Source organism: Miniopterus schreibersii (assembly GCF_964146895.1).
Source record: "Miniopterus schreibersii genome assembly, chromosome: 1".
NCBI lineage: Eukaryota > Metazoa > Chordata > Mammalia > Chiroptera > Miniopteridae > Miniopterus > Miniopterus schreibersii.
In genome coordinates, this window is record NC_138101.1 from 194222981 (window position 1) to 194250019 (window position 27039).

General features: G+C 45.6%; 2 protein-coding genes and 1 pseudogene across 4 annotated transcripts in view; 1 reads left to right on the top strand and 2 right to left on the bottom strand.

The window, feature by feature from the left end:
- The window catches only part of ITPK1 (inositol-tetrakisphosphate 1-kinase), a 177643-nt gene extending 162213 nt beyond the window's left edge, over nt 1-15430 (bottom strand). Inside the window, exon 1 of the mRNA XM_081147907.1 lies at nt 15183-15430. The gene's annotated coding sequence lies outside the window, so the exon portion shown is untranslated. The remainder of the gene's footprint in view (nt 1-15182) is intronic.
- A 162-nt stretch (nt 15431-15592) lies between these two features.
- LYSET (lysosomal enzyme trafficking factor) lies at nt 15593-17343 on the top strand. 2 transcript variants are annotated; one of them, XM_081140424.1, is made up of 3 exons: nt 15605-15634; nt 15904-16064; nt 16515-17343. In XM_081140424.1, the coding sequence occupies exons 2-3, from the start codon at nt 15985-15987 to the stop codon at nt 16924-16926; spliced, it is 492 nt and encodes a 163-aa protein (XP_080996550.1). In that variant the 5' UTR covers nt 15605-15634; nt 15904-15984; the 3' UTR covers nt 16927-17343. The 2 variants fall into 2 exon arrangements, with proteins under 2 accessions (XP_080996551.1, XP_080996550.1); XM_081140425.1 differs by lacking the exon at nt 15904-16064 and having other exon boundaries at nt 15593-15634.
- A 6938-nt stretch (nt 17344-24281) lies between these two features.
- On the bottom strand, nt 24282-26826 carry LOC308554586 (four and a half LIM domains protein 1 pseudogene; annotated as a pseudogene). Its single transcript has one exon. The product of its transcript is annotated as a four and a half LIM domains protein 1 pseudogene (transcript).
- Nucleotides 26827-27039: the final 213 nt, after the last annotated feature.

Genomic DNA, 27039 nt, shown 5'->3' on the forward strand with positions numbered 1-27039 from the left:
AATGCCAGCTTGGACATCAGGGTCGGAGGGACCTGAGCTTTGCTCCAGGGCCTTGTCTGCAGAACCTACTCCAGGGACACCATGAGCCTGGCCACCCAGCTCTGGCCTCCCACTCCTACTGCTTGGAGGTCTCCCTTTCTCCTCCCACCCCTCCAGCCTGGGGGGGTGGGGGCGGGTAGAGAAAGTACGGGGGAGTGTGTTTGGGGAGCTGCAGCATTTAAAGCGGAGCAAAGCAGTAAGCATTTGGGGCGCACCAAGTATGTACCGGCCCCTTATTCTTGGGGCTGCCCCTTCCCTTCCCCCCTTTCTCAGGGAACTGACCTTCCCCAGGTGCCTTGTGGTTGCCATAGGAACAACCTCCATCCTACAAATGGACCACACCCTTCTGGCCACAGCTGATTGGACTAGAGGTGAATACCTCACCGAGGCTGGGCCAATCAGAGCCTCGATCCCTGGAGACCGGGCAGAGCCCTGGGCTGGACACGTTGCGCGTGTGTTAGGAGATGCTGGCAGCCAGGTTTTCAGCCTAGGGGCGCAGGAAGCCGTGGGAGACACTCTGCGGAGAGGGGGCGTCGATGAGACAGATGCAAGAGGTGAGAAGCCTCGAGAGAGCCTGATGCCTGTTCCTCCAAAACGTGGCTGCACCACTGCCCCTGGGCTCCTGGAAACAAAGCCCCCTTTTTGCTTAAATTTCATCCAATGGGTTTCTATCTTTTGCAACGAAACAAGCCCTAGTCAAGACCTTGCTAAGTGCTAGGGTTTTATCGATGCATAAAATATAGCAGGGTCTCTTCCCCGAAGAAAGTCATAAACCAGCGGGAGAGACAGATATATACACTAAACATTAACTACAGGGCATAAGTGCTACAATAAAAGTTTGTTCCAGGCAGGGAGGTTGTGCAGAGAGAAATTAAGATAACACATGTCAAAGCATTTTGAAAAGGAAAACATGGTATGTAAGTCCCCTGAATCATATATAGAAGATTGAATTTCATTTCACTTTCAATTTAACCAAGAACACAGCCACCCTACTTTCAGAATGATGCTGTTTTACAAGGCAGGTGCTGGCCTGTTATCTAGCAATGGGTGACTTACCCAGGGTCTCATGCTTTTAATTCCTCATCTGTGTTTGGAGATTGGGCGGATAAATAACATTACAATTTCCCAAGGTCTGGGAAGCATTTGCCATTTCTACCCTTTCTGCCTGCCTACGTCAACCACTCCTTGACTCCATGAAATTAAAAGGCAGCTGACTCAACTAACATAAAATCTCACAAGCGAATCACCGATTTAGAAGGTTACTGATTGACATACCATAGCTACATTAACCGCAGGTGGTGACATTATGTCTGGAGAGAAAGTGTGACTGCTTCCACCTAAACAATCTTCAAAATCAGCCTGGCCGGGCCAACGGGGCGTGGCTTGGTGGTTGAGCATCAACCTAGGATCCAGGAGATCGAGGTTCGATTTCTGGTCAGGGCACATGCCCGGGTTGCAGGCTTGAAACCCGGTAGGGGACATGCAGGAGGCAGCCAATCAATGACGACTCTCTCATCATTGATGTTTCTATCCCTCTCTCTCTCCCTCTCCCTTCCTCCCTCTGCAATCAGTAAGGATATATATTTTTTAAATCATCCTGTCCGGACGTTGAAGTAATTTATGAAAGAGCAACGATACTTCATTGAGAAATACCTTCCCTCCACCCTCATCACATACATCTGCTTATTCTGCTGAATTTCTGATGGCAGAGACAGCGCACAAGCATCACTTAGGGGCACCCTGGTACACAGGAACAAAGCAGGCTTCGGTGTCAAGCTAACCTGGGTTCAAATCCCAGCTCTACAGACTGCCGGCTGGGAGGTCTTGGGCAAATTACTTAACCTCTCTGAACCTCAGTTTCTCGTCTGCTGAAGGAAGTTAAGACACTGACAGAGGATCAGCTGTGGGGGTGGATGGGTAAATAACGGAACCAGGTAGAGCTGTGAGGATTAAATGAGAGACGGCAGATAAGCATAACCTAGAACAAAGTGGAACTTAAAAAACTCCTGGTTTTCTCTTGTATCCTGGGGTTTTCTGGGACGGGCTGGGAGGGCAGGACTTCCTTCTCCTAGGGATCAGAATCTGATTGCTCACATTTAATGAGGAAGGTGTGTTTCCAGAGACGTGCATCATTTAAAACTCAATGACTCAAGAATAATTTCCCCATAAGAACAACTCTAAAGGTGGGGTATGCTCCCAGAGCACAACATACAATCATTGTAGTATTGTGCTATCATGGACCTGTCGCTCTGCACCATCCCTATTATTTTGCAGAAGGCTCACAGGTAAATTAATATAGCTGCAATCACAGTGACTGGTCTTCTTCTAGCTTTATCTCAGCCAATTTTTTGTCTAGAATGATTATACCACATTGGGATGTTTTCAGCCCCAGGGCTTCCAAGACCACTTGAACTCAAAAGCCCCAATGAGTACACTAAGCAACGGTGGTTCCCACACTACCCACGCAGGATGCACATCTGTTTACCTGAGAAAGTGGCGCCACCCTCTGGCAACATCGTGAGCCGTGTACAATCCCGTCCCACCAGTTTTGACGTTGAGGGATTCTTGACTGATTTCTAATTGGGTGGGGTTCTTTATTTCAATTATGGTGCATAACAGGAAGCCTTATTCATATTTTTACATTATTTCAAATTTCCACAGTTCAAACTGACACCAAATGTAATTGCACTGTACTCGATTATCTTAAATCTTTCAACTCCAGAGTCAGGAGTTTCTATTAGAATTTTCCCAACCAGAACATTTTTAGGAGGGCTATTAATTTTGAGGTTAAAATAACATGTGTGTGTGTGTGTGTGTGTGTGTGTGTGTGTGCGTGTGTGTAAAATGAACTTTTCTTTCCGTGGGCATTGTGTCTATGTTACAGATAGCCTTGGGAGGGGGCTGTGCATGTCACCCCCATTTTACAATCAGAACTCTGAAGCCATAGAGACTTAACAGTTTGTCCAACCTCCCCTATGGTTAGTGTCAGAACTAAGCCTGGCTCTCCTGGTTACTAAAACCAATCCTCTGACAACATTGAAGTTTAAATAGTCAATGTTTCAGTTGTCATTTCTTAATTTTTGTGTCCTGTTGCTCCTTCCACCCCTCAGTCAGTGAGGAAAATGCAGGCTTCAAATCAGACCGACCTGGCTTTCTTTGCCTGCTTCACCAGAGTGCAGCTTGGACAAATGCTAAACCACTCTGACCTTTACAATCAATGGCAACAACACCTCACCAAAAGCAGAACAGACTTTGGTGCTGAGCCAGAAAATCCTAGATGTGTGGTTGCCATTGGCTCTGCACAGTATTGGCCTCCGAGAGTCGAGGCACTCTTTATTATTTAACAAAATGAATTCTAAAATAAGTTATACATGCTTATGTTAACAATCCATAAAGTGTACTAGGGTGGAAGGGAAATTCCCCGACTACTCCCTTCCTACTTTCCAGAGGTAAGCATTGTTAATTGTTTATTGTTTTTTTCAGACTGCGGTAATTTTTAACCTTTTTTGAGAAGTTTGCAGCTCAAGTTTCAAGGAAGCACAGTGGAAAGTTGTTAACCTCCCGAAGGAGCCCCACTCTGGCCAGGATTGTATCAGACTTCCTGGAGGAGGCCACCCCTTCCTCGAATGTATAGGAGGTGTGTACACTTGTCTCTTGGAAACTCAGCCCTACTTCCTTGCATATGCTGGAGTCTCCTCAGGCTGTTTCTGCAAGTCAGCAGCAGACACCTCCAGGCCCCATGCATGTGGCCATCGAGCCGTCTCTTCATCCTAATCCTCTCCCCAAGTAATTCAGGGTGATGATTTTTAGAGCAGGTGTGCAGGCAGATTCCTGGGGCTCTGTGAGTCCTATCAGAGGTTTTAAATGAGTTTTCATTTTGGATCATCTGGATGACCACTCCAGAAACCGGTGCCATCTCACAATTTTAAAACCTGCTTATCCATTTGGATTAAGGCCTTGTTCATGCAGATGAACCAGCGTGCAGTGTCATCAAAGGCAAATACTTCACAGAGTTCAAGTAGAAGGTGCCGACCACAGAATTGTGTGGCCTACGAGACGACGGAGTCAAAGCTCCACCTCCTTCCCACCCAACATGTGACAATATGGATTAGCAGGAAGTGTGGTGTAAATAAATAATAAAGAAGTTTCATTAAACAGTATTTAAATGTCTTCTGTATTACATTTTTGGAGATGCATGATTAAATTATTTGGTTCATTAAAAATGCATAGGTTTTTAAAAAGGAGTTTATTGTTAAAAAAATATAGCAATGATAATGTCAGTGACTCAAATAATGGCCCATTATTTTTAAATGGTTTTTTTGTTTCTCTCTCTTTTTTTTTTTAAATATATCTTTATTGATTTCAGAGAGAGGAAAAGAGAGAGAGATAGAAACATCAATGATGAGAGAGTCATTGATGGGCTGCAGCCCGCAACCCGGGCACGTGCCCTGACCGGGAATCGAACCCCAATCGCCTGGATCCTAGGTCGATGCTCAACCGCTGAGCCACGCCCGGCCGGGCAAGACCCATTATTTTTTTAAAAAGTTGAAAATACATGTTTTCCGCATTAAACCACACACCAATGATTCAGTTTCAGTAAAACATTGTCCATCACATTGATTGGAGGTGGTTAATTTGAAATTCATGACTTTCTCTTTGTATTTTTAAGTTTATTTTAGTTTAAAAGCTGAAGCAGCGTATGAGCTTTTTAAATATGGAAATTTAACAGCTTTGTTTTTTTCCCTTTTTTCCCTGCCTTGGAAGGATTCAATCCAGTCCAGGAAGGGAGCACATACGCCTGTGCAAATATTCCCAAATATTTCTCTCCCCTTTCCTGTGGCCGATGGGGGACGAGTCCCTCCAGCCCTCGGAACCAGGGAAACCAGTTGTTCAGTGGGTAAGATTTAGTGTCCAGTTTTATTGGCCCATCAGGGTCCACCAGAAACATTGATGGATTGCCTCCTGTTGCACCCCAGCCAGGGGCTGAACCACAACCTGGGTATGTGCCCTGACTGGGAATCAAACCAGTGACCTTTTGGTGCATGGGGCGACGCTCCACCAACTGAGTCACACCTGCCAGGGCTCCCCTGCTTCTTTATAAAAAAGCTCTAGCTCCAGATACAAAATCCCATGTGGGTGTCCCACTGGCCAAGCCCCGGGCACCCACTTGTGCAGTACCTGCCAGGGAGACTAGGAAAATGCATATCAGGAGTTTTCATTTTCTATAGAAATGGGCAGGCTCTGTATCTTCTGTCTCCCAACCAGACTCAGGGTGGGTGCCCTGGGTTGAATGGTGTCCTCTAAGAATTCATGGCCACCTGGAACCTCAGAATGTGACCTCATTTGGAACAGGGCCTTTATAGATGTAATTGGTTAGGATAAGGTCATGCTGGTCAGGGTGGCCCTAATCCAATGACTGGTGTCTTTATAAGAAGAGAAAACTGAGACACAGACACACACAGGGGAGATGACCATGTGAAGATGGGGCAGAGACTGGAGCAATATGTCTACAACCAAGGGTCTCCAAGGTTGCCGGCAACACGGAGACTGGAGCAGATGTGTGGGACTGAGCTTCCTGGAGCCTGCAGAGAGCAGGGCCTGCTGACATCTCGATTTCACGCTTCCAGCCCCCAGAGCTGGGAGAGAATCCACTTCTGTTGTTTTAAATCACTCAGTTTGTGATCTCAAGTCACTATTAACAATTTTACCAGGTGTGATATTGGCATAAGAACAGGACTTTTTTTTTTTTTTTTTTAAATCTTAATTAAAAAAGACTTTATTGCTAAAAACCATTAACCATTACCAAAGCCTTCAGTGAGTCATAATCTTTTGGCTGCTGGAGGGTCTTTCCTTGATGTTGATGGTGAACAGGGCTATTTTTAAAGAGGTAGGTACTGAAGTATATATAGAGAAAATGCCATTTGTTTGGGATATGCTTTAAAAATATTATAATGGTGGACTGAAATTTTGACCATAGCTTTTAGGTTAGCAGTGTGATTTCTAGCAGCCTGCCTGCTTGCCCTAAGTATGGGACTATTTTGAAAACATGCACATAATGTTGTAATAAATGGAAGAAGCTATGAAGCTATTTGTAAGAAATATTTAAAACTAGTGGAGAGATATTTGGTTAAACACTATCTGTTAAACACACATGTTTATCTCTATTTCCACCTGAAACTCATCCAAAATGACAGTCAGGAACTAAAGCAAGTGTGAGCCTACCAGAGCGAGGAGGGGGCTGCATCGAATGTCAAAGAGACGTGTCTTAGTCTGTTTGGGCAGCACAGCAAAATACCACAGACTGGGTGGTTTATAAACAACAGAAATTTATTTCTCACTGTTCTGGAGGCTGGAAATCCAAGATCAGGGTGTCAGAGTGATTGGGTGAGAACCTCTTCTGGGGCAAAGACTTCTCATATCTTTACATGGCGGAAGGGGCTGGGGACCTCACTGGGGTCCCTTTTACAAGGGCACTAATCCCATTCATGAGGGCTCTACCCTTATGATCTAATTGCCTTCCAAAGGCCCCAGCCCCTAATACTACCAGCTTTGGGGATTAGGACTCAACATATATGAATTTTTTGGTGGGGGGAGACAAACATTCAGACCGTTGCAAGATGTCAACACATTTTTGGAATACAGAGAAGCTTTGAAGGAATGGTACTGACCCCAGGAGAGCAGAGGAAGCTACACTGTAAGTCCCTGAAGATGGGGGCAATTGAAAGCAAATCTGCACCCTTCACAGAGCTTCCGGAAGGTATGCAAGGCACTGGAGTCAGAGCAGGCATAGCCAGGACCTGGGACTCAAAAGAGAAGGTGTAATAGGTTGCATAATGACCCCAAAGATATCAGGTCCCCATTCCTGGAACCTGTGAATGCTACCTTACTTGGAAAAAGGAACTTTGCAGATGTGATTAAGAATCTTGAGGAGAGATTATCCTGGATTATCCAGGTGGGTCCTAAGTGTAACCACAAGTGTCCTTATAAGAGGAAGGCAGAGGGGAATTTGACACAAAGGAAAAAGCCGTGTGAAGATGGAGCAGAAGAGGTTTACAAGTGGTGGTCTTAAAGATTGGACTGATGAGACCACAAGCCAAGGAATGCCAGCAGCCGCCAAGGCTGAGGAGGCAAGGAATGGCTTCTCCCTTAGAGTCTCCGGAGGCACACAGCCCTGCCCACACTTTGAATTGGGACCAGTGAAACTGATTTGGGACTTTGGGCCTCCAGGCTTGTGAGAAAATAAATTTCTATTGTTTGAAGCCACCAAGTTTGTGGTAATTTGTTATAGTGGCCATAGGGAACATACAGAGAGTTTGGCTGCAAGTCAGATATAAGGAGCTGTAAGACACCCGGAGCCCCACTCCACCCTGCCCTGCCCACCTTGGCAGGAGATGGGAGGTTTAGTCTCCGGACAAATCGAACTTGAACCAGAGATGCTCCTGACTCAGGGATGGGAGACACAGTGTGGGTGCAGGTGAGGCTCTTGACAAGTAAGGGGAGTCTGCATTCCAGACAGAGCCACCCAGGGCCTGTTTCCTGTCTGGCTCCTGAGATGGCATTAGTCAGGCTCACTCCCCCAGGGCAGGACATTCAAGGGTCATTCCTGGAGAAACTGAACAGTTTGAGAAAGAAGACCTTAGCTACTGACATTTGGGGGTCCCCGTCCAAAAAGCTGACCTGCTGTTCTGTCATCCTGTGGTGAGGCCTCCAGCCCCACCCTTGAAAACTCGAGTACCATCAGCTATTTAGAGCCCCCACTTTAAGATGAGAACTGAGAGCTAAGGAGCCTCACACGTTTGAGAACTCACAGCACATTTTCTCAGACTCATTTGAGAAACGTTTCCAACACGAAAGAGAGAAAAAACAAACAGAAGAGAGAAACTTGGACTGGGGCTACCCGTCGATGGGACGCGAACACCATAAGACACAGCCCTCCTGGCTTCCTCCAAGTGGGGGGCTCAGACAGCCATCCACTGCCTTACCCGAGGGATGGATCTGACTGGAGGAAACAGCATCAGGTAGCGAGGGAACAGCAAAAAACTAAAAGAATAAAGTAAAATCGAACAGACAAGAACCTGGAATGAACATCCCGAGGGTGGTAATAGTGAGCCACTGAGGCAGCCTGCCTTTTCCAGTGGTGTCTATCCCAGTCCACAGGCTCTTCTCACCCGGGCTGCAGCGGGGTCCCCGCTTCCTTACGTCTGGGGGGGGGCCCTGCATCTGCCCCACCAGTAACCAGCGAGGGGCCCAGTCATGGTGCTCTGTGACTTCTGGAGCTAAATCACAGACAGGGACCGGCTTCTGCCTGACTCTTGGCATGGTTGCCCTGGGAACCCATCCACTATGTTGCAAGGAAGTCCAGGCCTCATGAAAGGCCTGGCAGACAAACTCCCGTGTCCTGGCATCAGCACGGTCCCGGCTAGGCCCTGGGCTGACCCCAGCACCAATGGGCACACAAGTGAGTGACCAGGTTCAGATGCCTCTAGCCCCCCTGCCTTAGAATCTTATAGCTGAGTCAGAAAGCATGTCACAGACGAGCCCTGTCTGAATTTTTCTGACCCCCCCAAAATTGTGAGAGGTAATAAATGATTATTGTTGTTTTTAACCACTAAGCTTTGGGGTGATTGGTTAGGTAGTAAGAGTTACTAGTAATACAGATGAGAATGAAAACTAATAAAAATGGAATAATGACACAATATGAATGAGTGCTCGGAAAGTAAAGTTATAACTATTTTATTAAAAAATATATTTTTATTGATTTTTAGAGAGAGAGGAAGGGAGAGGGAAAGAAAGGGAAACATTGATCAGCTGCTTGCATATCCCTTACTGGGGATCGAGCCCACAACCCGGGCATGCGCCCTGACTGGGGGTCGAACCAGCAACGTTTTGGTGCACGGGATTGATGTCCAACCCACTGAGCCACCCGGCCAGGGTGGAAAGCTGTAACAATTTAAAATTCAACAGAAAGGCCCGAAGAGGGAGCCAAGGAAATGAATGGGGTTCGCGGGTCAGCGGCTTCGATCCGGCCTCCTGTCCATCGCGGCTCACCGCCTTCTTTAGGCCGAGGTCATGGCTCCTTCTCAACCCGGGGCTAAGCTGTCGGGGGAGAACCCGCAAATAAGAGCCGGGGTGCTGCTGAAAGAAGGCAGAATGGGCGCTGGGGAGAAAAGCCAGCGTCTAATCAGACATCCTGGGGAGCGTGCACATTTCTTCAGTTGCTCTGGTCTTGACTAAACTTTTTAGAGAGAAAGTCTGTTTTCTGAGCATCCCAGGCTGGTCCATTCTCCTCATCTAGGATGAATCCCCTCCTGCTGGCTGGGATGGCAACATTTACTCTCTGTGGAGAAGCAGCTTAGCCCCTGCTTTGTGTAATGAATTATAAATTACTAAAAAAAAAAAATAGAGACTAGAGTTTGCCTCTTGGAGTGTATCTCTTATGGTTAGTTTTATTTTATTTAAGAATCTGTAAACATTATACCAATAGGAAATATTCATTGGAGAAGAGTAGAAACTTCACTTTTAATAGAAGGATAGAATTGCTGCCTGGCCCGTGTGGCTCAGTGGTTGAGTATCGACCTTTGATCCAGGAGATCGGGGTTCAATTCCCTGCCGGGCACATGCCAGGGTTGTGGGCTCAATCCCCAGCAGGGGGCGTGCAGGAGGCAGCTGATTAATGACTCTCTCATCATTGGTGTTTCTCTCTCTCTCCCTCTCCCTTCCTCTCTCTGAAATCAATAAAAATATATTTAAAAAAAAAAAAAAGATAAAATTGCTCATAATTCTACCCCCCAAAGATAACTGCTGTTAACATCTGATGTATGCTCTTCCAGACTTCTCTTTACAAATATATTTATGGGCTTTTGTCAACACAAAAATGAGATTGTTCCATAAATACTGTTGTACTCTGCTTTTTTCACTCAATAGGAGGTTGAAAACTTACTTATATGCCAAAAGATACCCTTCTTTTCAGTTGAACCATATGAAATTACCAAAATGCAGTTTTGGTAATTACCAAATGTAGTTTTGACCTACAAAAATGGTGACTGCATATTGTTTCACCCATTCCAGTTCTGTCGTAATGTGCAAAGTTTATAGCCCTTTGGGATGGCATAATTTACTCAACCTATAACTTATTATTGAGCGTTTATAAAGTTCCCATTTTTTTCACAATGATGAAAAGTATTTTAAGGAAAACTCTTTTAGCCCATTCTTTGTGAACATCTTTACTTAGTTTCCTAGAATACATTTCTATGAATGGAGTACATTAGACAAAAGAAAGGCACACTTTAAAAGCTTTTGTTGCAGATGGAAGGTATCGTTTCTGGGAAGCTAGAAGCTGGTTGGTACAGGGTAAGACTTCTCCCCACGCCCAGGAAGATGGGGTGTCACGGGCCCCGGAGTTATTGCTTCTCCTTAAAGGGCACTCAGATGGGAGGGAGGTGAGGTCAGAAGGGAAACTGGGAAGCAGCTAGGCATTCACTGCTTGGAGTGGAGGGAGACAGGAGGTAACTATGTCTGCGCTCTAAAAGCTGGACATATGCTGGTTGTAAAACCTACGAGGGCCCATGGCAGCCTGCAGAATGGACACAACCACCTTGTTTATTACTCTGATACATGAGAGTTAGTGATCAAGATGTAATGGAGGATTTTTGTCTTTTAACCTGATCTAATCTAGGAACTTTATTACTTAAATATCAAGTAAACTACAGACTTGTTCTCTGTATATGTAAAAAATATAGATGATGATAGATGATAGATAGATGGATAGACAGATGACATAGCTGGCACAGACAGCCTCTCAGATGGCCCCCAAAGATTCTCACCTCCTGGAATTCACACCCTGGTGTAATCTCCTTCCCTTGGGCTGGATTTACTGACTTGCTGCTAATGAATAGAATATGACAGAAGTAATGGGACGTCACTTTTAAGATTATAAAAGACTACGGTTTCCATCTTGGGTGTTCTCCCACTTTCTCTGGGATTGCTGGCTTCTGGTGGAAACCAGCTCCCTGCCGTGAGGCAGCGCCGTGGGGAGGCCCAGTGGGTGAGCTTGGGAGATCTCCGAGAGAGGCCACAGCCCTGGCGCACACCTCTGCTGCAGCCTGCCAGAGAGCCAGAGCCTCCCAGTTCAGTCGCTCCCAGGTTCTTGATCTACAGGAACGGAAGGATGACTGTTTGTTTTCAGCTACTACGTTTTGGGGTACCTTGCTGCTCAGCAATAGAGAACAAATGCAATAGCCGTTTGTTGAGTACTTAGTAGGCAGCAGGTACAGTTCTCACACTTTGATATTCACTCATTTGCTCTTCACAATGACCATAAGGAAGTGTCACTGTTATCCCCATCTTCTGTTGAAGAAACTGAAGCTCAGAAGGGGTTAATAAACTTGTGGGAAGACTCAGCTCGAAAATGGTGAGGCTGGAATCTGAATCCAGGCTTCTGGCAGCAGAGCCACACTCCCATAAATAAAGATAAAAAATAGTGGCTCCCATTTCTGGCTAGAATTGCATAATTTTTCCATGCCTCAAACAAGTGACTTGGCAAAGGGTACAGAATCTTCTTAAACTAATTAAGATTTACCACCCCTACTTCCAGAAGGGGCTGGGCAAGGCTGGGTTTTCTCTGAAATTCACAGTTCTGTAAAGTGGGTGAACAAATCTGGCTTTTGCTACAAAGGAGCAGGAGGGCTATAGGGTTGCTGGGTGGGGGCTCACAGTGTGGCCTCCATGGCAGCATAATCTGGGTTGTATTACTATTTTTGGAGGGAGACAGCGGGGAGGGGGAGTGGTGATAGATAGGATTTCAGGTTATATAGTCAGAAACTGATTCACCAATGATTATATTCACGTGCTCAGACCTATTCTTGAAGTGGTTTGGTTCGGAGCCAAGATACACTTGGAGGCTGTCTGGTGCAGTGGTGAAGGTACTGGCCCTGCAACCAGACAGCTCTTCATTGCTTCTAGCTGTGTGACTTGGGGCAAGCCACTACCTATCCAAAGGTCTGTTTCCTTACTTGAAATTAGAAGTAGTAATATTTCTAATTGGGTTGTAGTTAAAATTAAATGAAGTGATATATGTAAAGCATTTAGCAACATGCCTGGCTAAATGGAAGAGCTTAACAGATGAAAGCTGTGATGATTATTATATATAAGGCGGCACATCAGAGCACTACTAATCAGTTAATATTTATTACCTTTCCAATGTAGAACGCTGCGTTGGGCTTATATGGGGATACAATACATCTTGGTATCAAGGGGAACAGAATCTAGTTAGGGAGTTAGAACACACACTCATCAAAAGATATCCTGATATTTGGAAACACATGTTAAGTGACAAATATTAGGTATGTTCAGAACTTAGAGTTTCACTAACTGGCTGTGTGTCCTTGAGCAAGCCACTTACCTTCTCTGAGCCTCACTTGGCTCATCTGTGATATTCTATTATTTTAGACCACAGCCTTCTGGCTCCCAACTTACCTCTCGCTGAATTAAATTATTTAATACACTGGTTCAGTTTATTTGGCAATCCACGTGTGCATAGAAAATGAACACCTATGAAAGCAGAGTCAGGCAGGAGAGTGTGTGGGAAAGCCGTGATGGCTAAAGAGTACTTTTGACCTAAATATCATTCTCTTTGAAATAATAGACTTTCAGATGATCTCTGAAACTATCTAGTTCCCACTGTTCAGTGCTCTGGCTGGGAGTGAAGCGGAATCGCTAAGAATGTTCTCACTTGTATAGACAGATCAGTCCTTTTGCCAAGATCAGGCCTCTCTAACAAGCTGGTTAGAAGATTCTAGAAGTGTCGTGGACCTAAAGAGGAAGTCACTGTCCTACATTGAGTGAGTACTTCAATATTTTTCCACATAAAGACTAGAGAAATTTTCCAGTCTTTGAGGGGGGCAGGTATGCTGCTGCTTACTAAGAAATAACCCTTTTCCCTGCATTGGCCTGGTGGAGGCCTAACCTGGGTGCTTACCGCCACCTAGTGGTGTTTAGATGAATAACCATTTTTGTTTTTGTGTGTGTGTGTTTTTGGATAAATAACCATTTTTAGGAAGGGGGTAGCCCTTCAGTTTTTCATTCCCTAGTCACTTATTTCACTGGCTGGCATCCCAGGTCATTTGTTATTTGCTTTGTGTATGTATGTGTGTATTTCAATGAATAGTTTAGTTTAGAAACTTGATATAAACCAAACAGATAAAAGAGGTCATTTTATCAGCATTCCTTTATTTTGTAAGTTCACACCTACAATTTTATAACACCTACTAAAATGATATTCAGAACTAGATGTTTTGATGATGTACATTAGGAATCCGAGGTTAGAGATGGCAGCTGCAAAGTTAACCATGGCATTTAGTAGCTGTCTTTTGTTTTGATTGCACAGAATCAATAAAATTCTGGTTCACACAAAAAATACCTTAACCACTGCTCACCATCTTCATGATAAACAGAGGGCAATACACACCTAAAAACTATGACATATGATCACATTTGCACCTGTTACCACACAAGCTGACACCTCCACAAGATCAGGTCAGCAGAGGCACCTGGCCCTTGCCTTCCTCTCAGAGCAGTACACATATGCAGTGATAGGCCTTTTGCACAGTTTTGAGCAGTACACAAACGCAGTGATAGGCCTTTGTACAGTTTTGTAAGATAAAAAATTCACAGGAGTGAATTTAAATATCTAAATATCAGTACAGAACTACAGTCTTCCTACTCAGACACATTTAGGAGATATTCAATAGGCACATGAATGACAATGGATTTGTACTGAGAACTGTGCAAAAGTGCATTATTTGGCATCACAAGGTAGGGCCTGGTCAATGTCCATCACTGGAGTATATGGATTTTCTACCTCCAAGCTCTGCTTGCTGTCACAGATTCAGGTGAAATACCCTGCTAATAATTCTGCCTGGAGAAGGGCCTCCTCCTCCTCCTCAGCTGCCTCATCATCTCTCATCAGTGCCAGTAACTCCAGCAAGCCAGGGGCCGGGGTCCTGGGCAGAGCGAGCCTCCTGCGCTCTGTCCACTGCTCAGCAGCGATTTGGTTGAGTTGGGCCTGACTCACAGCTTCTCTCTCAACTGCTCCTCTCTCCACCAGTTTCTGTAACAAAGGCCCCGGCCTTAGTATGTAAGCAGATAACTTTTCTTCCTCCTTCTGGTAAGTGGTCAGATATTTGACCTGCAGCTCCCTAGGGTTATCAATAACCCCCAAAACCTGCTCACGAGCCTGCAGGCATTCGGGGACTGTAATTAAAGGATTGTTTATCCTGAGGACACGAATAACATCATATGCCGGACCTCTAAGGCTCTCTAGCAATCACCTTCTTTTCTCAGCGTCTGACACCTGCCATGTCTTCATCACCTGACTAGCATGAAACAGCCAAGGTTCACATTTTTCTTCTTCAGGTTCTGGAGGATCACTGCCCGAGAATACTCTCAGCCTTCTGTAGGTCAGGTATTGCAGGGCAGGCTGGCGAGCCTCGTCTAATGCCTGGGCCAACATGGGGGCCGTATTTCTGGGATCGTGTTCTGGTCTAGGTCAAAAGGGTCATTTCCATACCACAAAACTCTGGTCAGCTCAACCCGCGTCATGCCCTCTCCTTCTAAGAATTCGGTTAATCTGCTTAAAAATTCATTATATGGGTCAGGGGGCTTAAAGATCACTCTCCAGATGCCCCCTTTCCCAGGTATCTCCTTAGGGACCAGAGCGACACTAGTGTCCTCAGCGAGCCCCAGGGAGCCCCACTCAGCCCACACTCCGGTTCCGGTCCCCCCGGAACGTCTCCCGCGCGTCCGCTCGCCCAGCGGAGCCAGGCCGCCCGCGGAGCCGCCTCGGTTTCCGCCGCACGCAGGTCGGGGGGGGGAGGGGGGCGCGGCGACCCATCCCCCTACACCAGTCTTCTGAGAGCCTCAGAGTCAGGATGCCCAACACGATATATTTAAATTCCAACTCGTTGGGGGCAGTGATGCGCCGCAATTCACAGTATTCCCCCGAAGTGCGCCGTACAAGTCCCGTCAGCGTCCCGAGTTCCAGGTCCGTGAGGACAGAGCAGTCAGGTCGGCTGAAGGCGGCCAGGACCCTGGGCCCCGCGCCCCTCTCCCGGGGCGGCCCCGCGGCGGCCAGCAGCCCTTCTTACCCCTCGCGCCTCAGGCGCCTGCCGCGATCCAGCGTCCGTGCCGCGTCCCCCGCCGGCGGCCGAGGCGCCTCCGGGGAAGCCAGGCCTGACGAGCGGGAGGGCGGCCTCCGCTCCGCCCCGCCGGGCACGAGACAGGGATGCCGGGGGCCGCGCACAGAAGCGCGTCGCGGGGATGGAGGGCCCGGAGGACCGCCCGAGAGCACCGGCGGCCAGGCCCAGACGGCCGCCCCCCTAAACAAACCCCCACCCCCCGAGTCGCCCCCAGTCTCACCCCAGGGCCAACAGGAGCTGCTTGGGGCCCGCCCCGGGAGGCGGTGCCGCCGAGGACGCCTGCAGACGTCACGGGGGGCGGGCCTTTCGGGGCGGGGCGCGCGCGCTTCCGGGACGAGCCGGAAGCCCCGACTGTGGCAGCTTCCGGGACGGCGAGCGGGCGGGCCAACCCGGACAGGAAGGTGAGGTCCCGGGCCTGCCCCGCTCTGCAGGCTCGGCCGCTGGCGGCTGCCCGGCGCTGGGCTCCCGGCGCCGCGAGGCGGAGAGGCCCGCGCCTGGCGTCGCCCGCGCAGCCCCGGTCGCGGCCGGCGGGCCCTGCAGCGTGACAGGGGGCGGGGCCGGCTGGGGAGTCTCCCCGCCGGGCCGGGTGACACGGGCGGGGGGCTTGGGGTGCGGCGGCGGCGGCCCGGCCGCGCGTGACCCGCCGCAGTCACGCCGCGCTTAATCACAGGCAGCCGGTGCTGCGGGCGGGTCGCCTTCAGCCGCCTCCCGGCCGGTGGCCCCGGGATTTCTTGCATGGTGGCGCTCTGACATGCCAAAGCTGCCCGGTTATTCAGAGCTGAGTGACTCTTTAACGCTTGCCGTGGGAACAGGAAGATTCTCGGGACCACTGTAAGTGTTTAAGAGTTACTGTCTTGATCGGGGGCCCCGACGTTGGTTACCCTTCTGGAACCGAGTGGTCACTCTGGAGCAGTTCTATTAAATCAGAAAGTATTTGAACTGTAAAAGTTAAATGTTCCGTAGGAAACCACCTTGATCCCAACTTCTTAATGGAAGGTGTGCTGGACCTATGTAAGCCATTTATAGTGATTTATGATGTGGGATTCACAAAAAACCAGATTTAATATACACTGAAACCTTTTGTACTTCCTCATAACTATTCCATAAAACAACAGTCTGTAAGTTGTTTACATCTTAATGTAATTTTAGTTTATTTTAAACTGTAAATGCAGCAATGGGGTATTTTAGAAGTCATTGGAAATAAAGCAAGTGCATTTGGAATAGTTGCTGTGACAGCATTAGTAGACCCTAACTGTATTTTCTATTTTTTAAACTTTGAAGGCACAGAGCATGGAGAATGATGAATTTCCGTCAGCGGATGGGATGGATTGGAGTGGGATTGTATCTGTTAGCAAGTGCAGCAGCATTTTACTATGTTTTTGAAATCAATGAGACTTACAACAGACTGGCCTTGGAACACATTCAGCAACACCCAGAGGAACCCCTTGAAGGAACCACATGGACACACTCCTTGAAAGCTCGATTACTCTCCCTGCCATTTTGGTTTTGGACAATTGTTTTTCTGATACCTTACTTACAGATGTTTTTGTTCCTATATTCTTGTACAAGAGCTGACCCCAAAACGGTGGGCTACTGTATTATCCCCATATGCTTGGCAGTTATTTGCAATCGCCACCAGGCATTTGTCAAGGCTTCTAATCAGATCAGCAGACTACAACTGATTGACACATAAACTCAGTCACCATTTTCCCCTTCTGATTATGAAACTGCCAGTACTGTATGGAACCTGATCACAAGACTGCAGTTGTTTTTTTTTTTCACAGATCTCAGGAAGTTGTGGTGGGACAGAGGCTTTTTAAAAAATGTGACTAGGGGGCTCTCTCTGAGTAATGAGTTTTTAGGTGAAGCCTGAGATACAGTACTACAAAATCATGTTGATGACTTCAGATTTTGGAAGTAAAATCATGTCTGTTATTTGCATTCTTTAGAAACTTGAATAAGTTCCTAAACTCTTATTTTTATTCTACTGTGCAACATAGTGATGGTTCAGAAATTTTTCCTTTGGGGAAAAAAATGAATATGAACATTTCCATTGTGTTTAATATGTAAAAAGGTCCAAACATGGTCATAAAATTTAAATTTTATACAATTACTTGGCTTGCTTTAAAATTCTTCCAACTAAAAAACCAATTCAACCTTCTCTGAGTAAGCCAACTATTTATGCTCTGTTGATATCAGCTTGTGAAAAATTGGTATAAAATTATTGAGGTGATTGCTGTCCTGATATGCATAATTTGTTCCTCCTTTTGGTAATGCTATTGGTGTTATTAATGCTACTGATTTAAAAAAAAAAAAAAACTCGGGAAGAGACTAAATGTTTGAAAGTTGAGAAATCTAACTTACTGATAGAATATGGTAACAGGTGTTCAGTGAAAATATTTGGTCCAGTGCCTGTCAGATGTGTGAGAGCTCTCTGAAAGATGCTATCAAGTCATCATCCTGACACTCACCTCTAGCCTAAGGGCAGGTCTTTAGGCGATAGCTGCATGAAGATGTGATCCTTGTATTTCCTCCTGTGCATTTGTAGTTACTACCTCATGTCTGGTACCAATACAAATAACTAAAAAGTGGAAATACTAGATTTTAGGATTATTTTTCTTTTTTTCTGGGTGAGATCAAGATATATTTTTATTCACTTATGTCATTGATACCAGAGAAATGTTTCACACTGCTAGATTTTTATAACACTTTTTGGTGCTTACTCTGTTGAGCCCTGTTCTAGGAACTTTGCATAAATTAACTCACCTAATACAACAACCCTATGAGATTATCTAGATTTTATAGATAAGTACACTGAGGTGGAGCAGTTAAGTAACTTGCCAGAAGTCACACAGCTGGTAGGTGGCACAGCCAGTAAAAACAAGGCATCTGATGCCTTTGTTCCTAACCACAGCTTAATGCTTCTCACAAATGACAGCTGTTTCAGCGCTGGGTGCTGTCTGTCTCACCATGCTAAAGAATGGATATGGCATTGAGAGAGGTTTTCCTCAATTTGTATGAGCTACTGAAAATCTTAAAGTTTCTAGCAACCTCAGCATTTACTCTAGGTCTGATTTGACTGGAATGGAAGGCTGCACACTCCACAGCAATCTTTTACGTGAAAGATAAAGCAGGTTTCTTTGCAACTCAAAAGCAGCAAGATCAGATTCTTCTCTAATTAGTCTCATTTCTTTTGTTGTTGTTAATCCTCACCTGAGGATATTTTTTCCATTGATTTTAGAGGAAGTAGAAGAGAGGGTAGGAGGGTAGGAGGGAGGGGGGTATAGAAAGAGAGAGAGGGAAACATCAATGTGAGAGAGACATTGCTTGGTTGCCTCCGCAGGCACCTTGACTGGTGCTGGGGATCAAACTTGTAACCCAGGTATGTGCCCTTGACTAGGAATTGAACTCACGACACTGGTGTGAGGGCCAACACTCTAACCACTGAGCACACCAGCTAGGGCTCATTTCTTTCTTTTACTGCCTCCATAGGTCTAGTTCCTGAAATGGTTTATCTTCTGCTACAGTACATTGAATCTGCAAAGTAAGTGGTAGTTTGAAAAACCTGCGTTCCTGTGAGGGTCAGATTATCCAATCACTCTTTTCTTTTGAATACTTACTAATTACAGACAGTCCCCAACTTAGCATTAACTAAAATCCTTTGACAGGATTTTTCTATTTTAATTTATGATGGTGTGAAAGCAATATGCATTCACTAGGAACTGTATTTTGAATTCTGATCTTTTCCCAGGCAAGCGATATGCAATACGATTCTCGAGGCTGGGCAGCAGCAGTGAGATTTTGCCCATCTGTAGGCTGATGTAAGTGTGCTCAGCACGTTTAAGGTAGGCTAGGCTAAGCTCTGAGGTTCAGTGGGTTAGGTGTGTTAATTGCGTTTTTGACTTATATTTTCAACTGCAGATGGGTGTGAGAGTAACCATGATAAGTCAAGGAGCAGTGCAGCTTGCATGCTGCAGGCACTGCTTGGAGTGATTTGCATTCATTCCTCACCACAGCCCTGTGAGGCAGAGACGTACTGGTCCTAGTGCCACGCACAGAAGAGGAAAATGAGAGAATTAGTAACCCGCCTGTGGTCACACAGCATGTAAGTGGAAGAGCCAGGACTTGAACCCGGGATGTCTGGCTTCAGATCTCCAGCTCTATCATTCCACTATACTGCTTCTCAAAAAAGGATAATTTGAGGACAATCCTTGAGCAGTTTCTTGTTTTATTTAATTAGTCTTGAAGCAGTGATAGTTTGGAAATGGTTTAAGAAAATTGTTACTTTTTGCCTTATAATTGTTTGATGTAATGCAAGGTTTGTGAATTTGTCACTTGTAATTCCTTTTTATTGAAGTACCCTTTGCCTTTTCAAATTCTAGTATTTTGAGATTTGGTAAGTAAATGCTCATCTCTGTCTTTCAAGATATTGCCTTGGTAGTAGAAATATTAAAATGATTACAGTAGGAGTAATGCAGTATTTCTAAATGTTTCAGATTGCAGAGTTAATCTTTTGATTTATTTAGGAATTAATTATCCAAGTTGGATTGTTACTATTTTGTATATGACTATTTAAGAGTTCAAAGCACTCTTTTGGTAAAGAGGGAAAGGTGAATTTATCTCCTAGCTCTGTTAGACTGAGGAGGTGGTTAAAATTGATGGGTAGGAGACCTATAATTATAGCAGGTCACCATTTATTTTATATTGTTATCACAGTACAAAACAGCAGTGACTTCCTGGCTGGTTTGCTCAGTGCTTAGAGTGTCAGCCCGAGGACTGAAGGGTAGTGGATTCAATTCTGGCTGGGGGCCACATACCTCCTGCAGGTTCCATCCCCCATGTGTGATCTGGCCAATCGATGTGTCTCTCTCTCATCAATGTTTCTCTCTTTCCCTTCCACTCTCTCTGAAAAGCAATGGAAAAAATATCCTCAGGTGAGGATTAAAAGAAAAAAGAAAAAGCAGTGACTACAGGATTAGGTAGTGAGATTAATGTCAAATAAGAGAAGTGCTTCAGGGATTTTAGGGAAGAGACAAGCATCCTAGGATCCATAACGAGTCAATATTTGCTTCCAGATATGAGAAAAATAGAGCTATCCCACAGTGGTAACAAAAAGCTTTTCTTTGGGGAAGTGGAGTCATTAGATAAAGTATGCCCAAGAGAATACCACCTATAAAGTAATCAAACTGGTATATTTTGTTTACCATGGGTATTATTAAAGTTTTAATTAAGATTACCTAGTGTTGATTTCCTTGATGGGCTTAACATTTTCAGTCTCCAAAACACTGGCAGAAAAGCTTGCCACAGTAGGACGACTCATTTTTGCATCAAACATTTGCAGTCACTTTATAAATTCTACAACATATTTTTAAAGTTCCAAGTAATTCTGGACCATGATTGGGAATCATCGTGCACTAGTCATTTTGTTTTGGTCTAAGGCAGTGAATGGGGTCTTGAACTGTGGCTATGTATTAGAATCACCCAAAGAAAGAAAGAAAAATGCCAAACTCATATGAACAATACCAGCATCCCTTCCCAACCAATTATGTCAATTTCTAGGGGCATAGCCCAGGCACTCCTGTTTTTAGAAGGAGGTTTTTAAATGATTCTATCAGGGTTTGCTGCACCATACTCAACTGTTAGTCATGAGATCTGTGTTTATCTTTGGAACAGCTTCAAAAAATATTTTGCAGTAACTTCATCCCAGCTGTTTGAATTGCAAATCTTTAAAAGAGGTGTCTATATTTCCTCCCCCCCCTAAGATTTAAATAAGACTTTATTATTACAAGGGCGAGTCCTACTGAGAAGAGCCTTATAAACTGATAGATGTAGTCCCAGGGTTTCACCATGGAGAAATCAGGTTATGATTGCAGAGGGAGTCACTGTAACTGAAGGTCACGGTCCAGGGGAGCTGAGCCAGGAATGCAGCAGACACCACCAGGACAGGCTGGGGTGGTCAGGTCAAAAGGTGAGGGAGAGGACAGCTTCACTCCTGTTTCTTGAAGTTCTCCAGGTTGACAAGACCCAGCCCCACAGCAGGAGAAAACAGGAAGCAGGAGATGAGCCCAATGGTAACATCCATGGTCCTGAGGATGCTCCTGCAGTGGCTTGGAATGGGTCTGAGCACACAGCACCAGGAGCCCAGGGCTGGGCCTTTCAGGCCCCTCAGCAGTGGACCACACCGAGTAGACTGCAGACAGCTGCCAGCTGGAGCCCAAGTTTGGAAATGAGGTGTCTATATTTTCTGATTCCAACTCCTCCAGTTTATCCTGAATGCTATTTAAAACAAAAAATTATCTTTATTGATTTCCGAGAGAGGAAGAGAGAGGGAGAGAGAGAGAAGCATCAGTGATGAGAGAGTCATTGATCAGCTGCCTCCTGCACGCCCCCCACTGGGGATCGAGCCCGCAACCCGGGCATGTGCCCTGACCGGGAATTGAACCTTCATCTCCTGGGTCAGAGGTTGATGCTCAACTGCTGAGCCACGCCAGCCAGGCCTGAATACAATTTTATCAGGTTTTTGCCCCCCCCCCCCCCACTCTACCAGAACTGCTTTCTTGTCAAGTGGTCGCTGGTAACTTATATAGAACTAAATCCATGGATCAAGTCTCAGTCCTCAAATTACTTATTAGCAGCTTCTGACACATTCCCTCTCTCTAAGGTACTTTTTTCAGTTGGCTTCTGGATCATTACTGCCCAGCAGAACTTGAGCGAAGATGGAGTGTTCTATATCTGTGCTGTCCAAATCAAGAGCCACTTGCCACAGGAAGTGAGCCCTTGAGACGTGACTAATGTGAATGAGGAACTGGACTTAAAGTTCCAATTATAATTTAAATAGCCACAAGTGGCTGGTAGCTGCTATGTATTAGCCCAGTTCCAGATACTTTCCTGGTTTTCCTCTTCCTTACCATCTTCTCCCGTCTCCTTTGCTGGTTCCTCCTTGGGGATCTGTTCAATTTCTGAATGTTGGCATTCCTGTTCCCTTTTCTCTATTTACTCCCTTGATCATCTCATCCAGGCTCATGGCTTTCATGCCCACATTTATGTTACTATCTTGTCTCTCTCTCTCCTGAGCTCCAGACTTGAATATCCAACTGCCTACTTGGTATTTACTAGATGTCCAAAGCCAAGCTGCTGATCTCTTCTTCACCGACCAAAATCTCCTGAAGTCTCCTACAAGACTGCTACCAAACAACTGGTGAGGGGTCCTTTAAGTCCTCTGGTAGCCCGACTGGTGTGGCTCAGTGGTTGAGCATCAACCTAGGATCCAGGAGATCGAGGTTCGATTCCCGGTCAGGGCACATGCCCGGGTTGCAGGCTTGATCCCCAGTAGGGAGAGTGCAGGAGGCAGCCGATCAATGACTCTCTCATCATTGATGTTTCTATCTCTCCCTCTCCCTTCCTCTCTCTGAAATCAATAGACATATTAAAAAAAAAAAAAATCCTCCTATAGCTTCCCTTCTCAGAATAAAAGCCAAAGCCCTTAACATGGCCTACAGAGTCATAAATAAGCGGCCCTTGACCTTTACTTCCTTTTCTAATACTCTCTGAGCCACTGACTCCACTCCACTGGTTTTCTTGTTGCTCCTAGAACACACCAGAAAAACCTGTTTTCAGGGCCTCTGCACTCTGTACGTTCTGCCTGGGTGCTTGGCCCTAGCCTGCTCTATCACCATCTGCAGACCTTTGCTCAGGTGTCAGCTTAGTGTGGCTGCCTCTCACCACCCTACTGAAAATCCAGCTTCCCACTCCCGCTTTTCTCTGCAGCACTTACCACATGACTTACCACATGATGTGTTATATGTTTTGTCAGAATCTAAACTCCATAAGCAAAGGGATTCTGTCTGTTCATTGCTATATGCCCTGTGCCTAGAACAGTAGCTGCTCGGTAATTATTTATTGCATGAATAATTACTCAGTGTCACTGAAATACCTCTCTGACTAGGCTGCAAAACAATCTAGTTCACCCTTCAGAGAGAGTAAAAGTTCAAGTTAACATTTACTACTAAGTGCAACACATAATCCGTCACACATGCTAGGTAAGTGTGGTTATAAACTTTTTTTTTCTTTTTAAAAAAATTGTTGACACTATTGCAGATGGTTATTAAACTCTTTCAGGTTTCAGCATGGGCTGATATATTCTTTTCAAGGCCAGAATTTAAAATGAGTCTCCCAATTTATTTTTGCCAACAGTTCTTGTTTTGTTCGTTGTCTTGGGAATTTCCTTCTTGATGCAGAAAAAAAAATACACCACATTTACAAACAAGTGGTATGTTTTAAGTGATGGTTAGAGCCTTGAGAAATTCTCATTACAAATCATGATAATGGTTTCCTAAACCACCTAACATGCACCAAGTATCATGACGACTTCTGACAGCTACAACCCACATTTCAGTATTCTAGCATTCAAGATAATATCCTGGCCCCGTAAAGCATCCATTTAAACTAGTAACGTTTTTCTAGCCCAGTGGTTGAGCATCAACCTCTGACCTAGGAGATCGAGGTTCAATTCCCGGTCAGGGCACATGCCCAGGTTGTGGGCTCGATCCCCAGTCGGGGGCGTGCAGGAGGCAGCCAATCAATGACTCTCTCATCGTTGATGTTTCTATCTCTCTCCCTCTCCTTTCCTCTCTGAAATCAATAATGACATATTAAAAAAAAAAAAAGTGTACCCCAATGGCCCCAGTGTGGACTGCTACTTTTTAAAAGATTTAAATAGAAGCTTACTGTCTAGCATTCACTGTTTCCTGGGCTGTGTCCTTAAATAGAGCAATTCTGATCCCAAAGGTCAACTGAGAATGGAAAAGTCGCAGCAACACTTTCAGTAGTTTAAGAATAATGCACTGGTTGCCAGGCCGGTGAGGCTCAGCGGTTGAGTGTCGACCTAGGATCCAGGAGATCGTGGTTCGATTCCTGGTCAGGGCACATGCCTGGGTTGCGGGCTCAATCCCCAGTCAGGGGAGTGCAGGAGGCAGCTGATCAATGACTCTCATCATTGATGTTTCTCTCTCTCCCCCTCTCCTTTCCTCTCCCTGAAATCAATAAAAACATATTTAAAGAAAAAATAATGCACTGTCTAGAGGGCAGTTTCTTCAAGGTTAAGGTTAGGTACATCAGTTTTAGAAACACCTCTTACCTTTTTCTATGGTATCCTACCTCATATTTAACCTCTTCATTTGTTGGTTGTTTTTTTTCTTTTTCCTAATCTATTTAGAAATCACATTGTATTTCCTTTCTGAGAAAGTAGCAGTCAGAGGGAAAATGTAGATTTTTTGTTTTTTAAGTTTGGATTGGTTCTTTTTTGCCTTGAATTACTTAATGATATCTGTTCTTCCTAAATTTAAAGCATGACTTTTGGAAAGTAAAAGTTAGAAAGTTTCAAAATAATTTTTTAAAAAAATTTATACGTTGCTTTATTTCTGTAAGGACACCCTGAAAAGTTAGATGATAACAGCTAATGACAAAAGGTAGAAATGAGGCATTAGCCTCTCTAACCACTGCTATGAGAATGTTAATATGTGTTGTCATTACATGTTCCCTTTGACATCATCTCATGCTACTATGTAATATAACAATGTAGCTAGACTACAGTAAGTAGGTGATCCTGCATCTCAGGTAAGCACTACATGGAAATCTGGTTTTGCCTGTGAGGATGGTGGCCATCCCACTCCCCCAGAGATCCAGCTAAAGTTTGGAGGAACAGTCCTAAGAATCACAAGAGAAGGGACGCTGGTGGGCCTCTTCAACACAGGGACAAAGAGCAGACAACTACTGTTACATGGGATTCAACTTGCTACTGTTTGGAAATGTCGCATCTGTGTCAATGACAGTCCTGGCACCTGCTCAGCTACCCCTCTAGAGTTTCATGGTTACTTCTGTAGGATGATTTCAAAACTGCAGGGACGTTTGAGGGGGCTACAATATTTTCATGCAAGTCTCCAAACCCATAAACTATGCTGCTATTAATTCAAACAAAAAAATTAAAAAAAGAACAAGGACAGCTGGGTTAGTTTTGTTCAGCCTCCAGAAGTATTCACTGTGACGTTGTTCTCTGCAGGCCGTTCTCTCAGCTCTGCCCGCACTTTCCACATCACCCACACGCTCCATGCTTGGAAGTAGGAGCGTTCAGAAAGTACGGCACATGGGGAACTCAGGCCTCGGGCCTCAGTATGGGGGAAAGGCCAGCTTAGAATCCTAGCTAAGTTCAAATGTTAATTTTTCTGGACATTTGTATTAGTCAATCAAAAGCACAAAAGGAGGACGATTTTGATGAGGAAGTTAAACCATGCATTTCGGTAAGTTCTTTCTACTCACAGAACAGGGTGAGTGGTGAGTTGCAGCAGCACTGCAACTGTTACACAACATGGTGATGACATGGTGGGTCCCAGCTGAGCCAGGAAGGGATCTCAGTGGGGGCTTTATCTCTTAGGCTTCTTGCTCACATCACTAAGCAGCTAAATGGTTGGTGCTTTTCTGCTCTATGATAAACATGCAGAAGAGTCTGTCTATCTTAAGTAGTGTTTTTTTTTAACTGCAGCCACCACAAAATTAACTTTGCTGTGGAGCTGCTCTTCACTAAGTCCTAATATGAGTACCCTTATTTGAGTAATACTGTAAAATGGGAGGAAAGGCCGAAGGAACAACTAGGAAGAGCTGAAAGACCACTTTTTCCCTATGGACAGTGCAGGGCAGAGAGTTAGGACACAAAAAACAAGACTCAATCCCATTTTACAAGACAGAAGCTGTCCCTTTACAGCTTTTTGGCACAGTCCGGGCAATACACTTGCTCCTGATGGAAAACAAAGCGCTTGCTGGCCAGATTCACGGCGCACATTTTGCAGTGGAAGCAGTAGTCGTGCCAGGATTGTCCTTCATAGGTCACCACGCTGGAGCCTTTCCCAAACCCAGTGATGGGGTTCTTGCATCCAGCACACTTCTTGGCCACAAAGTTCTTGTAGCAATCCACGCAGTAATACTGGTCCTCCACAGCGGTGAAGCGCTGCCCAGCTAGCTTTTTAGAGCAGGTGACACACACGAAGCACTCGGCATGCCAGGGCTTATCCTGGTAAGAGATTCCTCCAGATGTGATGACCTGGTTGCACTTGGTGCAATGCTTGGCAAATTTGACCTCATAGCAAGTCAGGCAGTAGAAGTCCTCCCCTTTAGGGAAGAAGCTCCCAGTCCCGATGACTTGCTTGCAGTTGTTGCAGGTGAAGCAGTCTTTGTGCCAGACGGTCCCCTTGTACTCCACGTTCTCATCGCCTACCACAATGGGTTTCTGGCAGCCCTTGCATATGGGGGCATCCTCGAGTACGATGCACTTATTGCACAGGATCTTGTCAAATTTGGCCACAAAGGTCTCGTTGGCCAAGGGGTGCAGGCACTTGGAGCAGCGGAAGCAGGTGTGGTGCCAGTAGCGGTTCTTATAGTGGACCTCCTTGGAGTCTGCGCCGATGGGCTTGTGGCACTCCTCACACGTGTTGGCGCAGAACTTGTCAAAGCAGCTGAGGCAGCAGTGCTGGTCATCTTTCTCCACGTACTTCTTCCCCTGCAGGGACTCCCTGCAGTAGTGGCAGTGAGACTTCGCCGCCATGGTGCCCGGAGGGCCTGCCGCCGGGCGTGCGGAGAGTGAGATGTATTCCGCAAAGCCTGGCTAGAGCTGAACTCTCCAGCGTTCTGCCCGCGGTGCTCAGCGGCGCAGCTGTCCCGGCGGTGGCCGTGGCAGCTGTGGTGGTGGTGGCAGACTCCACAAGAACTTTTTCTGTGTTTGTGTATAAAAATACGTAACATGATTTTTTTTTTAAAT